This window comes from Hylobates moloch, unplaced genomic scaffold (assembly GCF_009828535.3).
Source record: "Hylobates moloch isolate HMO894 unplaced genomic scaffold, HMol_V3 SCAFFOLD_3, whole genome shotgun sequence".
NCBI classification, from domain to species: domain Eukaryota; kingdom Metazoa; phylum Chordata; class Mammalia; order Primates; family Hylobatidae; genus Hylobates; species Hylobates moloch.
Genome location: NW_026652278.1, coordinates 65614824 through 65629419, shown reverse-complemented (window position 1 = coordinate 65629419; position 14596 = coordinate 65614824). Strand labels below are relative to the sequence as shown.

Genomic DNA, 14596 nt, shown 5'->3' with positions numbered 1-14596 from the left:
CCTGGCCCAGGCAGGGTGAGAGCCACAGCGGGCAGTCACTGTGGTCTCGGGGTGGCCCCCTCCTCATCCTGTTCTCTCTCCTTCCCTGCACGTGGCAGAGCTCCACCTGGAGGGGAACTTCCTACACCGCCTCCCCAGCGAGGTCAGTGCCCTGCAGCACCTCAAGGCCATTGACCTGTCTCGGAACCAGTTCCAGGACTTCCCTGAGCAGCTCACCGCCCTGCCGGCGCTGGAGACCATCAACCTGGAAGAGAACGAGATCGTAGGTGAGTGGGCCTGGCCCACCTGGCCCTGGGCTGCTGCACGAGGCACACACGGGCCACAGGACTCTGGAGTCGACCTTCACAGGTGGGAGGAGAAGCTTGGGCTTTCTGTCTGAGCTGTCTGAGCAAAGGACATGGGGCCTGGGAAGGCAGACATTTTGAGGCCCTGTTGCCTACCGGGTGCTGGGTGGGACACTGGCTTTCCCTGGCAGGTAGACGGCCTTGGCTTTCACCACAGTGCAGCTCTGAACTAGCCAGGCCACTGTGGGCCATAAGCTCTCCCTCTCCAGGTCTCACCTGCCAGCCTAGGTGGTCTCAGACCCTTCAGCTCTGGCCCTCTGTGTGCTTTTTCCTCTCTGAGTCCCCTGGCTTCACAGAGACCTCTTCACAGGAGTGAGCAGGGCCCACTAGACAGCTATGTTCAGCACAGCCTCTCTATGCCTTCCAGAACAAACACCCTGCTCCCTGTCAGCCCAGCCCGCCAGGGCCCCCCCACCAGGGAACCAGGGGTCTGATAGGTGCCTTCTGCAAACAGCAAACCCCAGGAGGGTGGGTTCTGCTGAGGTCAGGAAGTGGTCCCTCCTTCCTCTTGCAGTGATTATGTGTCTCCTGTCTCATCAGGACCTCAGAGAGCTGAGCCTCAACTCCAGCTAGTGGTCTAACCTGCCCAGACAACCTGAGCACTGGGTGGGGTCTCTGTGTGCCCTCCCCTCCGCAGCACCCTCCTTCAGTGGCTCGGCCCCAGTTCATCCTCTCTCACATGGCCTCTAATGTGGAAATGCTGTTCTAATGCCAATGATGTTCATAATAACCCCCTTCAGTTCTGCTTTCATTTTCTTAAGCCCTTTTATAGCCATTATGCCATTTGATTAAAAGCAACATGAGGCAGGCCGTTCCCCATCAGATGAGTCCTAGTAGTTTGGGCCCATCTGATGGGGAATGGCCTGCCTCGTGTGGGGCGAGTGCCCATCTGTCAGCGGTGCCACAGGCAGGACTCTGACCCTGGCTGGGTGGGAGGTGGGAACCAGCTGACCTTTGAGGTTCTGAGTCTTTCCTTGGACAGATGAATCAACCGAGGCCCAAACACATCATGAGAGCGCATCGGGTTGCGCAGTGAGACTTCTGCGGTGCCAGGGTAGGAATATGTGATTCCAGAACAGCCCTGTGCCCAGGATGGACGTTTCTTGCCTGGCCTCTGGGAAGCCCCTGGGGGTGGGCTCTGGTTCAGTCTTATGCTCCCAAGACCAGAGTTCTCAAGTAGCTTGCACCTGGATTGGCTCCTGGGTCACTGGGGCCTCTGAGTAGTCTCTAAGCAGAAGGAGCCTGCCCAGAAGTGCCTTGGCCTGCACGGCTCTCCATCCTGTGCTGTCCTGCTCACCCAGGGGCTTGCTTTTGAGCCTTCTCCCCCTGCATTCCTGGCCAGGCCCTTTTTGCCCGGGTCCTTCCTCTCCTGTCTCTGTTCATTGTGGCCCCTCGTGATGCCTCCACTTCCTTCTGCTGCTCATCCAAATGGGGCAGTAACTGAGCAAGAGCAGAGCTGGATGTGCAGCGGGTAGACAGGTGGCTCTCACCAGCGCCGGCTTTGGCTTCCCCATATCCTCACTGTGGCCTTGGAAGGCTCACAGCAGCTCTGTGAATCTCAGTGCCCTCTCATCTTTCAGATGAAGCTTATCCCCCACCCTCAGAAGGTGGTTCAAGATAACAAGGTGGCTTTTGCCCAGATAGGGGAGCAGGTCAAGTGGGTATCTATGTTGGCTGCAGTCCAAGAAGTGACTTGCAGCAAAGTGGGCAGCAAGGGTGGCCCAGATCTCCTGGTCCTTCCCCTTCTAAAAGGCTGACAATATCTCTTAGCAGGCACAGCCACAGAGCAAAGATCGGCTGTTTTGGCTCCTCTTGCATAGACATATCTTGCTTTTCTGCAGAATGACAGTAATAATTTCAACATGTAGAAGCATCTTACATCTTACCAAGAATGGTCATGTGCAGCCCCACATCCACAGGGTGGTGGTCTCCCCTTGACACAGGTAGAAACTGAAGTTCTAAGCCTTCATGGCCAAGTGCCTATCACACACCTGGCCAGGTAAGAGAGACATCAGTGACTAGGCTGTGTTTCCCAATCAGTTCAGCCTGGGACAGAGACCCTGCTGCCTGGCCTCGGCCAGGACTCAGTGATACAGAAATGCCAGGGGCTGTCGCTGTCCAGGAGGGGCTCCTGGTCTACCCCAAGTGGCCAGCTGCTCCTGAAAGAGCTTGACTGATGCCAGGGCCTTGTCCACTGCAGGAGGCCTTGGTTGTTCTTCCCCTGCCCCCGAGCTAGAGAGAGGGGGCATACGGAGGCAGCCACTGTTTCCTTGCTGGAGTCTCTCTGCTTCTATTTTCTATCTCTCCCTGATCCATTCTGAGTTACTTGAGTGGCTTCTCAACTCCCAAACCAGCAGGAGAGCCAGGTCACAGCCTTCATCCCCAGGCTGGAGGGAGGTGAGAATGAAAAGGCCTGCTGGAGAAAGGAGGGGCTGCAGTGACAGCGACGAAGGTAGGGCTGCACAGTCTTCCCTTATGGAAATAGTTCTGCACTCTTCGCTACTTGTAGCTGAGCTCCTGCAGCACCTCACTGGGATAATTGTAGAAACTTAGGATGCCTTCAGAGTGGCTTATTTTTTCCTTCCAGAATGCTTAGAGGGTGGTGGAAAAATAAAACAAAATTTTTATGGGAAATAAATTTGAGATGCATGAGTGGCCTTTAAAGCTTTAGTAAGTGGAGAACAGGCAGCTCTGAAACAAGACCCGAGTCAATCAGAAGGACAGCCACCCTAAAGGGACCTCCCCAAAGCGGCCCCAGCCTGGCTCTGGAAAGACGTGGAGGCTCTCAGCATCCAGGCAGCTGCCAGGATCAACTCAGTCATCCTCTTGTTTCGGAATAGAGCTGCCACATGATCTTCCTCCACCCTCTGAGCCATTCTCAGGGAGAGAAGGAGGGAGGTCTGGGATCTCAACAGGGCATGGAAGCTGAGAGGGACAAGGATACTTCTGTCTGCTTTCTGAGGCCAACCACTGGGAGGTGGTACCTGACCTTGGTTCTCACTGGTAGCTAAATGCCCTCAGGTTTCAGGTCTGTCTGGCACGTGGATGCTTTTGTTGCCACCTTGAGTACACGGCCCTCCGGTCTATGTGTGTGACCCTTCTCTGCCCTCCCCACCTCCGCCAGCATCGGGTGTGGTGTGTGGCATACAGCAGGTGCTCAGCTGGGTGGGAGCATTATGTAGAGCAGGAATTCCAAAGCCTCGAAGCTCCTCTGAAATAAGTGAGACATGATAGGGCAGAATTTTTCAAGTTGCATACTATGACCTGCTAGTGAATTGTTAAGTCAAGTCAGTAGGTTGAGACCAGCAATTTTTTAATGCAATAAAATAGAAGATGTCAGAGTACATCATCACATATAAAATGGTAATTACTATGTTGTAACTTTTAATTTCAGTTTTACAGATCTATCTATCTATCTATCTATCTATCTATCTATCTATCTATCTATCTTCTATCTATCTATCTATCTATCTATCTATCTATCTATCTATCTATCTGTCCATCTTATCTATCTATCTCCTGGGACATGATGAAAAATGGTATTTCTTACTCTTAGTCATGATGAAAAAATATTGAAAGCCACTCTTATGAGTTGTCCTGCAGAGATTTGGGGGTCTGTTCTCAGCCAACTCAGCCACCCGTCCTCCCTAGCTCATGCCCCAACCACATTATACAGCCTTCCTCCTCTCATCCCTCCCCTTCACCTGCCCCGCATGGCCCTTGCTCTCAGTCTGGAAGTCCTTTCTGATGTCTTACCATTTTCTCTGCCTATGGCCAAATCCCCTGAGCCTGAAGGTCTGGGCCCGGTTCAGGTGAAAGGGAAGCAGAGCGGGTCAAGGGGCTTCTCCCTTTCCCAGCTGACTCCCTGGCAGACACACAGCAGCAGGTGTCTCCCACCCAGGTGAGAGGCTTCCGGGGTCTTGGGGACTGGCCTGCCAGGACACAGTTGTTCACTCTAGGCACTCCCAAGAAGGAGAAATGGGTTTGTAGCTTATAATATTTGTTCAGACAAGAGCCATTTATAAGTTTCTGGGATATGAGTTCCTGTATTTTTCAAATCAGAAAGTGGTGTATGGAAGTTTTTAAGTATAAATAAGACCACTTGGGAAATGTCATCTCTGGAGAAGGAGGGGCTACAGAGATGAATGAGATGCGAGTCTTGACCTCAAGTTGCTCACGGGTATTAGTGTCAGCAAACACTAGATGGCTAGATAGCACCTGGTCACAGGTGTAGGGGAGGGCAGATGTGCCATGGAGAGCTAGGGAGAGGACTCTCAGTGGGAGGGTGGCTGTCCTCTTGTCCTTGTGGGAGGGTTTCTAAGGAGGTGGAGGCATGTAGTCTGAGTGATGACATGGGGACATGATGGGTCGGGGGCAGTCAGCTTGTTCACCCCAGTAGCCAACACACATGACTTGAAGGTGGATGCAGGGACAGTGGGGCCTCACCAATTGCTCACCGGTACTTGGTGCTGCTTAGCAATTCAGTCCCAGAACATGTGAGGGTGAAGACAAACATCACATATTTGAGAGACTTCATTTTGCCCAGTAAGAGACTATTATTTCAGTTAAGCTGGAATTTAACTTTCCGTAACCCTTAGTTCTCTATTTCTTTTTTTTTTTTTCCCCTATGCACCCACTGCTCCAGAGAGCACAAGAGATTAGAGGAAAACAAGTCTTCATTAAGAATTTAAGCTGGGCATGGTGGCTCACGCCTGTAATTCCAGCACTTTGGCAGGCCGAGGTGAGAGAATTGCTTGAGCCCAGGAGTTTGAGACCAGCCTGGACAACATGGCAAAACCCAGTCTCTACAAAAAGTACAAAAATTAGCCAGGCGTGGTAGTGTGAACCTGTAGTTCCAGCTACTCGGGAGGCTGAGGTGGTAGATCAGTTGAGCCTGGGAGGTTGAGGCTGCAGTGAGCCGTGATTGCACCACTGTACTCCAGCCTGGGCCACAGAGTGAGACCCTGTCTCAAAAAGCAAAAAACAAAAACAAACAAAAAAGAATTGATTAAATAGAGTAACAATACTTTTTTTTTTCTTCGAGATGGGGTCTTGCTCTGTCACACAGGCTGGAGTGCAGTGGCATGATCTTGGCTCACTGCAACCTCAACTTCCCAGGCTCAAGTGATCCTCCCACCTCAGCCTCTCAAGTACCTGGAACCACAGGCACACACCACCATGCCCGGCTAATTTTTGTATTTTTGGTAGAGATGGGTTTTTGCCATGTTGCCCAGGCTGGTCTCAAATTCCTGAGCTCAAGTGATCTGCCCACCTCGGCCTCCCAAATTGCTGGGATTACAGGCGTGAGCCACTGTACCCGGCCAGTGGCACTTTTAAGAGGAAAAATATCTGTGTCATATAGGATGCTTTGCGCTGCATTTACTTAATTCTGCCGTTGTCCTGTTTCACCTCTTACTATCCCAGCCGATATTTCTGAAAGTGTGGTCCCAGGACCAGCAGCAGCAGCATTGCTAGAGAACTGCTTAGAAATGCACATTGCCTGGCCTCGCCCCAGACCCACATCAGAAACTCTTGGGAGGGGGAGACAGTCTGTCATAATACCTGCCCCCGACCCCCCGCTTTCTGATTCACATTCATGCTGAAGCCTGAGAAGCTCTGCCTGGGCTCTCGATTCTCAAAGTGGATTCCGTAGGCCAGCAGCATGGGCATCCCGGAAGCCTGTTAGAAATGCAGAACCTTAGGTTTCACTTCATACCTCCTGAGTCAGAATCTGCACCTGAGCAAGAACCCCCAGTGATTTGTCTGTATAATAAGTCCTCATTTAATAAGGCCTGTGCCAACACCTGGCCTGCTGCCCATCCTGTAGACCCACCAACCCTCAGTAGAATGGGGTCAGCAGGAAGTAGGGAATCTTGGCCAAAACAAATGCTTCTGGACCCAAAGCTCTGCCTCCTGCCAGGCCAGACAGTGGCATAGTGGGAGGCTTCGGACCTCCCAGCTTGCCAGGAGGGTGCCTTGACCTGCCAGTGCCAGCTGCCCTCAGAACTTCCTCTGGGCTCACGAGGCAGATTGAACCATGGTCACAAAAGGCTTCTCAGTGTCCCCTGGGACTGACTGCCTGTCTTCAGCCTGGATGACACAGAGAGGGAGATGCCTGACTGGGCCTAGGGGCTCACGCCTGTAATCCCAGCACTTTATGAGGCCAAGGCAGAAGGATTGCTTGAGGCTGGGAGTTCAAAACCAGCCTGAGCAACATAATGAGGCCCCCATCTCTTTAGAAAATTAAAAAAAAAAAACATTAGCCAGGCATAGTGGTGCATACCTGTAGTCCCAGCTACTCAGGAGACTGAAGCAAGAGGAGTACTTGAGCCCAGGAGTTCAAGGCTGCAATGAACTATGATTGCACCACTGTACTCCAGTCTGGGTGACAGAGGGAGACCTTGTCTCAACAACAGCAACAACAACAACAACAACAACAACAACAATTTAAAAAAAAAAATGAAAGAAAGAAAAAAGAAAGGGAGACTCCCATGGTGAAAACAGAAGCAGAAACAGAAGCCAGGGCTCCCTCTTACACCTCCTTCTGCTTCTCTCCTGATGACTTGTGGCGGCTCCCCTGCAGGGTAGAGAGCCTCTGAATCAAACTCTGCTCAATCCTGACCACTTTCCACGTTCAACTCTTGCCTCTTCTCCCTCCCTTAACCTTGGCTTCTCAGAGTTTTGTAGTCAGAAAGGCAAAGGTCTGAAGCCCCACACACATCATTAGCATGAGAAGACCTCCTCCTCTCTGCAAGCTTCCGTTTCCTCATCTGCAGAGTGGGGAGGACAGTGCCACCCACTAGAATTGGGGCTGGAGGCAGCGTCACTGTGATCACCTCTTGCCTCAGCCCACCTCCTGCCACTCATCCCACCTAGAGTCCTGACCACATGCTGCCCGCTCACTCCTTGCCGTCTAACCCATGGGGCCACTTGTTGCATATACTTCTTGCATGCACCCAGGGGCCAGGACAGAGGAGCCAGAGGGCACTGTTCAGAGGTATGATGGAGGCTAACCAGAGGCAGCTGGCCAGGAAAGGTTTGCCATAGTTGGCCTTCTGGAAGATTCTGAGCATCCAGCCCCCAGCAGAGTTGTGGCGCACCCTCCCCGGTCCCCCAGAGCCCACCCCACCCCTCCTTCTCCCCATACACACACCTGGAAGCATGCTGCTCTGTCATTTCAGGTCTCAGTCTTGGGTCCCACTGTGGCTCACAGAGTGGGGACAAATAATTTCTGCAGAGAAGGTAGCTGACAGGTGAGGAATCCCCCACTTACCACTGTAAGGATGATGGAAAGGACGTCATGTGGGGAGGCTGCAGGTCTGTGTCTGAGTCCCAGCTTCAACACCATCTGTGTGAGGTCGATTAACTGGAAACAGAGACTCAGTTTCCAATCTGAAAAATAGGAAGATAGTCCTCACAGCCCTCTCCAGAGGATAAGATGAAATTAATGCACACGCCACATTTTATAAAGCATAAAATCCTTCATGGACTTCAAGGGGATTGTTGACCCTCCCCCCATGTAAGTGTCTGCATATGTAAAGGGACCCCTGTATGTCCTGGTTGGTAGATAATGTTGACTAACCTTCCCATGCCTGATACCTCCTGGTTATAAAGCGCCTTCCCCCACTGTGCTTCCCCTAATCTCCCAGACACTGATCAGGAAGTACAAGAAACAGAAACCGTGTGGGCATTTTAAGTAAAAAGGGATTTTCATGGGGACTTAGGTTCTTACAAAAGCCTGGAAGGCTTTGGCAGTGGCTGCAGGCTGGGCTGCCAACCGTTACTCTCAGAACACTGCTGATGAACCCTCCAGGTGAGTTAGTCCCTCCCATAGTCAGGAAGGGGAGAGCAGGAGGCCACCGTGGAACTGGTGAGCTCAAGTCGTTTGCAGGACTGCCAAGCAGGGATTGAGAGACCACTGCAGCGGGCCTGGACCCTGGGATGCTAAGGCAGAAACCCACATCCTGCCCACTCTGGGGCACTGACTGGCCAACCCTAACTGCAGGGGATCAAGGAAATGTGGGTTTATGTTTCCAGCAAGTTGTTCAATCTCTCGGTATCTCCATTTCCTTCTCTGGACGATACTGGATTAAATAATAGTGGATTAAATGAGTCAGTATATGCAGTGCACTTTGAACCATGCTGACATGCAGTGAGCTCTCTATATGGTGGTAGTTGCTCTCTAAGAATGTAAGGGGCAGCTCAGATGAGGGCTTATGGAATGTAATCATGGTCTGTTAGAGTTGGGCAAGACCTCAATGAGTTGGGCAAGATCTCAGAGTGACCCTGGTGTAGCATGGAAAGATTAGAGCCAGTAACTGGGCAGTACACAACAGCAGGCTGGCTGCAAGGGACTGACAGTGCTGGGGTGAGAGGGGGTCCTTTCTCTTTCCCTCCCTCCCTGTCTTCCTTACCACATCTGTAAAAGGGATTTGAGATGGCCACTTAGTATCTAGAAGAGGGAGCAATCATGATGCATAGCCTTCAAGCCTGACAAGGATTGGACTAGGCAGGGACCCTCTGGGCTGGCACATCTGGGAGGACAAAGTCAAACCTGTGGCACTTCTCTCCTGCCTCTGGATCTGGGGCTCCAAGCCCGTCTGGAGGGATATTGATTTGTTCCCTCCCTGGGCATGGAGTTTGGATTGCCCCCTGAGCACAGCCAGCTTCCCAGAGTCTGAGCCTTGCCGTGACCCCTATGCACTGAGTGTCACAAGTCCCATGACAGGATGACTTGCCTTCCGAGGTGGTAGCTTCTTGCCTGCATGCCCAGCAGCTTCATGCCTTCTGCCCCGCATGCCCTCGCTTGGTGTCTGCAGAGCTCTGAGTTGTGCTCACCAGGCATTGAGGAGTAGGTGCAGGCATCGATTGTGTTAGCAAGCACATAGGAGGTGGTCATTAGACAAACAGTGCAGGGAGCGCTTGCTGGCTGTGCAGCCGCACCGAGAGAGAGGTTGGGATTAAACAAATAAGTGTCAACAGCAATTAATGCAAATTAGATATGGCCCCCAGACACGAGGGTGCAGGAAGCTCCTGTTTGCAGCCCCTGCCCCACTTGTGTCCACCTGTAGGGAAGTAGCAAGCCACACACTTGATCTTTGCCCAAATGGCATTCTCTGTGCCAACCACTGTGTGGTGAAACCTGGATGAACCAAAACCTCCAACTGTCCAGGATACTGTTGGTGCTCTGCTGGTAGCACACAGGCCAACAGCAAGAAGTTCTTTGACCCTTGTTTAAAACGCAAGAAAAGGACTGGGCGCATTGGCTCACACCTGTAATTCCAGGACTTTAGGATGCTGAAGTGGGTGGATCACTTGAGGTCAGGAGTTCGAGACTGGCTGGCCGACGTAGTGAAACCCCGTCTCTACCAAAAATACAAAAATTAGCCAGGTGTGGTGGCATGCACCTGTAGTTCCAGCTACTCGGGAGGCTGACGCAGGAAAATTGCTTGAACCCAGGAAGTGGAGGTTGCAGTTAGCCAAGATTGCGCCACTGCACTCCAGCCTGGGTGACAGAGCGAGACTATTCTCAAAAGAAAAAAATAATAAAATTAAATTTAAAAAATAAAACAACAAAAGGCTTCCAGGCTCCATTTACTGCCACTCTCCACTATGGCCTGTCCCTGTCTCTGTCCAGAGTGCTGGAGAGCCGCCTGATGCCCTGATCTCCAAGCTCAGCTTTGCAAGGATGCCTTATCCAAGGAATAAAAGGCCTGTGGGGATATGGACATGGGTATGTAACCATAATGGGTTTGTTGCCTGATGCACTCAGCAAGTCAGTACACCGAGACACTGGGTTGCAGCAGAGGAAGAGGTTTAATCATACAGTCACTGAACGAAGACATGAGAGGATACCTCAAATCTATCACCCCAAGGAATTTGGAATTAGAGTTTTTAACAGTTTGGGAGTGGGCTGAAGCGTGGAGATCATTGATGGGTGGAAGAGAGCAGGGTGAGGTCATGGGACAGGGAGAGGAAGCAGCTGTGCTTTCATGCTGATCCTGATTCTCTGTGGGGGGTCTCCAAACTGGTTGCTGAAATTGGGGATCTGAAAAACATCTTAAGCTATCCTACAGCAAAAGCTGATGATTCTAATGTTAGCGATCCTGTCTATAGGAACAACGGGGTTGTGAATCAATTTGTAAACAGTCTTTGGACCCTAAAGTCAGAAATCCTATCTACAGGAACAACTGGGATACACAAGGTCAGGATCTTGTGCTGTGTGACTTTCAGCAACAAGGAAGTGGGCCAAAGTGCAGCCCAATTAATGCTTAATTATAACTCTATTTCAGTCCAGAATGTGGCATGCAATTCTTGTCAACCCTCTGGGGACACTTTTGAATTTAGGCATTTGGGAAATGTTCCTTCATTCACCAGTTGCTGTTTTTAACTAAGTGATTTACTTTGTGCTGGAGCTGAGCTGCACCGAGCTGGAGACACAACTAGAACAAACACACTCTCTGCTCTCACGGAGCTCCTGGCACTGTCTCGTGCACTAGTGACCATTTGCTGCACACCCAGCTCTTCTCTAAGCACTTTTCAAGGATGCTCTTGTTTAATCCTCATGACAACCTTATGAGGCAGATACTATTATTCTCCTCAGATGAGGAAACTGAGGCACAGGGAGATTAAATAACTTGGCCAAGGTCACTCCATCTGAGCCAGGATTCCAACCCAAGTAGTCTTGCTGCAGAGTCCCAGCTATTCAGGACAGTGCTTTGCATAGGGAGAGATTTTTGCACATAGCTATAGGAGGATAGAAAGCCACAGGAACATTATGGCTGAAGTGCATAACTTTGGTTGGAAGGAAACCCGTTTGGGATAGAGAGAACAGCATAAAGTAATGAGACAGGTTTCCCTAGGCCAGGTAGACAGTCAGCCCCGCTCCTGCTAGCTCTGGTTAACTCTGCAAGTCGGGGGAGAGTGGCACCCAGAATGGAATTATTGTGCAAAAATTTTCACCAGATTCTCTCATTAATCTTCACTGAGAAGACCAGTGGTGCTCAAACTAGCTGTGCATTCAAATCATTGGGCAGGCTTTTAAAACTCCATGTCCTGACCACACCTCATGCCAATTAAATTAGAGTCTCTGATAGTGGGATTCGGGCTTTGTGATTTTTTTAAAGCTGTCAGTGTAGTTGTCCAGTGGTTTCTTCTTGCCTGCTGCCCAGGAAAGCCAATTCACTGAGAATAGCAGGTTTTGCAGCAAAGAAAGAGTTTAATAATCACAGGGCCAGCCAAGCCAGAATATGGGAGAGAATTCTCAAATCAGCCTTCTTGAGAATTTAGAGGTTAGAATTTTTCAAGGATAGTTTTTCGGACAGGGGGCTAGGGAATGGAGAATGCTGATTGGTTGGGTTAGGAATGAAGTCATGGGAGGTTGAAGCTGTCTTCTTGCACTGAGTCAGTTCCTGTGTGGAGGTCACAAGACCAGCTGAGCCAGTTTCTTGGTATAGTTACTGGTTGATATGGTTTGGCTGTGTCCCCACCCAAATCTCATCTTGAATTGTAGCTCCCATAATTCCCATGTGTTGTGGGAGGGACCCAGTGGGAGATAATTGAATCATGGGGGCAGTTTCCCCCATACTTTTCTCATGGTAAGGAGTAAGTCTCATGAGATCTGATGGTTTTATAAGGGGTTTCCCCTTTCACTTGGCTCTCATTCTGTCTTGCCTGCTACCTTGTAAGACATGCCTTTCACCTTCTGCCATGATTGTGAGTCCATTAAACCTCTTTTTCTTTATAAGTTACCCAGCCTCTGGTATGTCTTTATCAGCAGCCTAAAAGCGGACTAATACACTGGTCCAGGTGGTGCCAGATGGTTTATCAGAATGCGGAGTCTGAAAGATACCTCAAACACCAATCATAGGTTTTACAGTTGTGATGTTATCTGTAGGAGCAGTTGGGGAGGTTAGGAATCTTGTGATCCCTGGCTACATGACTTCCGAAGCATAATTCTTTTTTTTTGAGACGGAGTCTCGCTCTGTCACCCAGGCTGGAGTGCAGTGGCGCGATCTCGGCTCACTGCAAGCTCCGCCTCCCGGGTTCACGCCATTCTCCTGCCTCAGCCTCCTGAGTGGCTGGGACCACAGGCGCCTGCCACCATGCCCGGCTAATTTTTTTGTATTTTTAGTAAAGATGGGGTTTCACCGTGTTAGCCAGGACGGAATCGATCTCCTGACCTCGTGATCTGCCCACCTCGGCCTCCCCCAAAGCATAATTCTAACCTTGTGGCTAACTTGTTAGTTTTACAAAGGTGGTCCCTGAGCAAGGAGGGAGTTAGTTTTGGGAAGCGGCTGTTATTGTCTTTGTTTTCAGGTTAAACTATAAACAAATTCCTCCCACAGTTAGCTTGGCTTATGCTCAAGAATGATCAAGGACAGCTTGTGAGGCTAGAAGCAAGATGGAGTCAGCTATGTCAGATTTCTCTGCCTGTCATAACTTTATTTTATTTTATTTATTTATTTATTTATTTATTTATTTATTTATTTATTTATTTATTGAGACAGAGTCTTGCTGTCGCCCAGGCTGGAGTACTGTGGCGCAATCTCGGCTCACTGCAAGCTCCGCCTCCCAGGTTCACGCCATTCTCCTGCTTCAGCCTCCCAAGTAGCTGGGACTGCAGGCACCCGCTACCATGCCTGGCTAATTTTTTTGTATTTTTAGTGGAGACGGGGTTTCACTATGTTAGCCAGGATGGTCTCGATCTCCTGATCTCATGATCCGCCTGCCTCGGCCTCCCAAAGTGCTGGGATTACAGGCGTGAGCCACCGTGCCCGGCCTCCCTGTCATAACTTTTGCAGAGGCAGCTTTATCCAGATGATTCCAGTGTACAGGCTAGATAGAACCACTGAGCTAGACCAGAACTTCTGATGAACCCTTCCGCCCCAGGTGTGCACCACCAACTCCGAGGCAGGGAACACAGGCACATGACAGGGGACAGCAGAATTGTCATTCTTTTCTGAGGCTCTTCCCAGAGCACCTTAACCAAAGCAGGGGAACTAAGAGAGGCCTGAGAGCAGCGTGTGGGAGGGCATGGGCCTTCCAGTGGCGGGAGTGCAGAAGGAAGGAGGAGGGTGCAGAGGGCGGGGAGGATAAGTGTCAGGCATGGGCCCAGCAGTTTCAGCTGCTTATTTGGCTGTGTCCAGAGTGGCCAATAAGAAGACTGAGTCATTTTGGCAAAGAATTGTTATGATCTGGCTTTGGTTGCATGTCAGATCAGCGTGCAGGGGAGTCTTTGGAGGGAAAGGCTGTGGTGGGTGGCCCCCTCGATGCCCGTTAGCCCACCCTTGCTGGCCAACCTGGGGCACAGAGGAGGAATCAAAGCCAAGGGTTTTTCTCATTGCTTTTCTTTCCCTGCAGCTCCTACTTAAGGACAGAAAAATGTCTCTAGGTTTATTGGTAGATTGTTAAAACATCCCATGCTTCCCATCCTATCAATGGGGGTGCCCGCCATACTTCCTGCACCTCACTAACCCCTCCTCCCTGGAGAGCACCAATGGTCCCACCTCACAGATCATGAGGTGGAAGGACGGTCTTAAAGATGAAAGGTTGTGGTTCAGAGATGTGAAGGGGCTTGCCTGAGGGTGCACAGCTTTAAATGGCAGTAGGGCCTGTGTCCCTGGCGCTGTTCACCCTGCCAAATGGCTCATTGTCAGCAGGAGACTCATAACTCCAGTCCACCCAGCTTTTTCTGCAGGCTAGAACTCAGCCTGCAGGATTGTCAAGGCTGTGCAGTGTGCTCCTGGCTCTCTGAGGGCTGGAGCTGTTCTACTTCCGTTTGCTTCTGCCCCACCCCTTCCAGGATGCCCAGTCCAAGGCCCTGTGGAGGTAGGGAAGGCTCAGCCCCTGTCCCCACCTGACTCTGCCCAGCAGGGTGTGGTGGGGTGGTCTGAGAGACCTGTGTGTGTGGCCCCGGAGCCTTCTTGTTGTGGCATGACCCCCGTCCCCACCAGGTTACCACAGTCTGCTTGCTTGTCTCTTGTGGCATTTTGAGAGGGGGTGTGCAGCTCAGCGCAGCACCGCAGGGCCTCCTTGATCTTCGTTGTTTTTGTGTCCAGGCGCCAGAGCTGCCTTGAGGCTGAGATGTGGGGCCAGGGCTGGCCTGGATTCTCCAGCAATGCTGGAATCAGAGGCCAGCCAGAAATTCTGGTTACCTCTGTGCTAGGCACTCACCACCCTTGACACTCCCCCAGGTCCTGACCCCTCCTTCTCACAGGGTCCCACTGTGGGCACCACACTGGACCAGGAAA

The 14596-nt window shown here is 51.1% G+C and overlaps 1 protein-coding gene across 6 annotated transcripts in view; it reads left to right on the top strand.

Moving 5' to 3' along the window:
- The window catches only part of LRRC20 (leucine rich repeat containing 20), an 89060-nt gene that overhangs the window by 61419 nt on the left and 13045 nt on the right, over nt 1–14596 (top strand). For all 6 annotated transcript variants that reach the window (XM_032139194.2, XM_032139184.2, XM_058436319.1 and 3 more), the window contains one exon: nt 99–266. In XM_032139194.2, coding sequence (XP_031995085.1) covers nt 99–266 — 168 coding nt within the window. The remainder of the gene's footprint in view (nt 1–98; nt 267–14596) is intronic.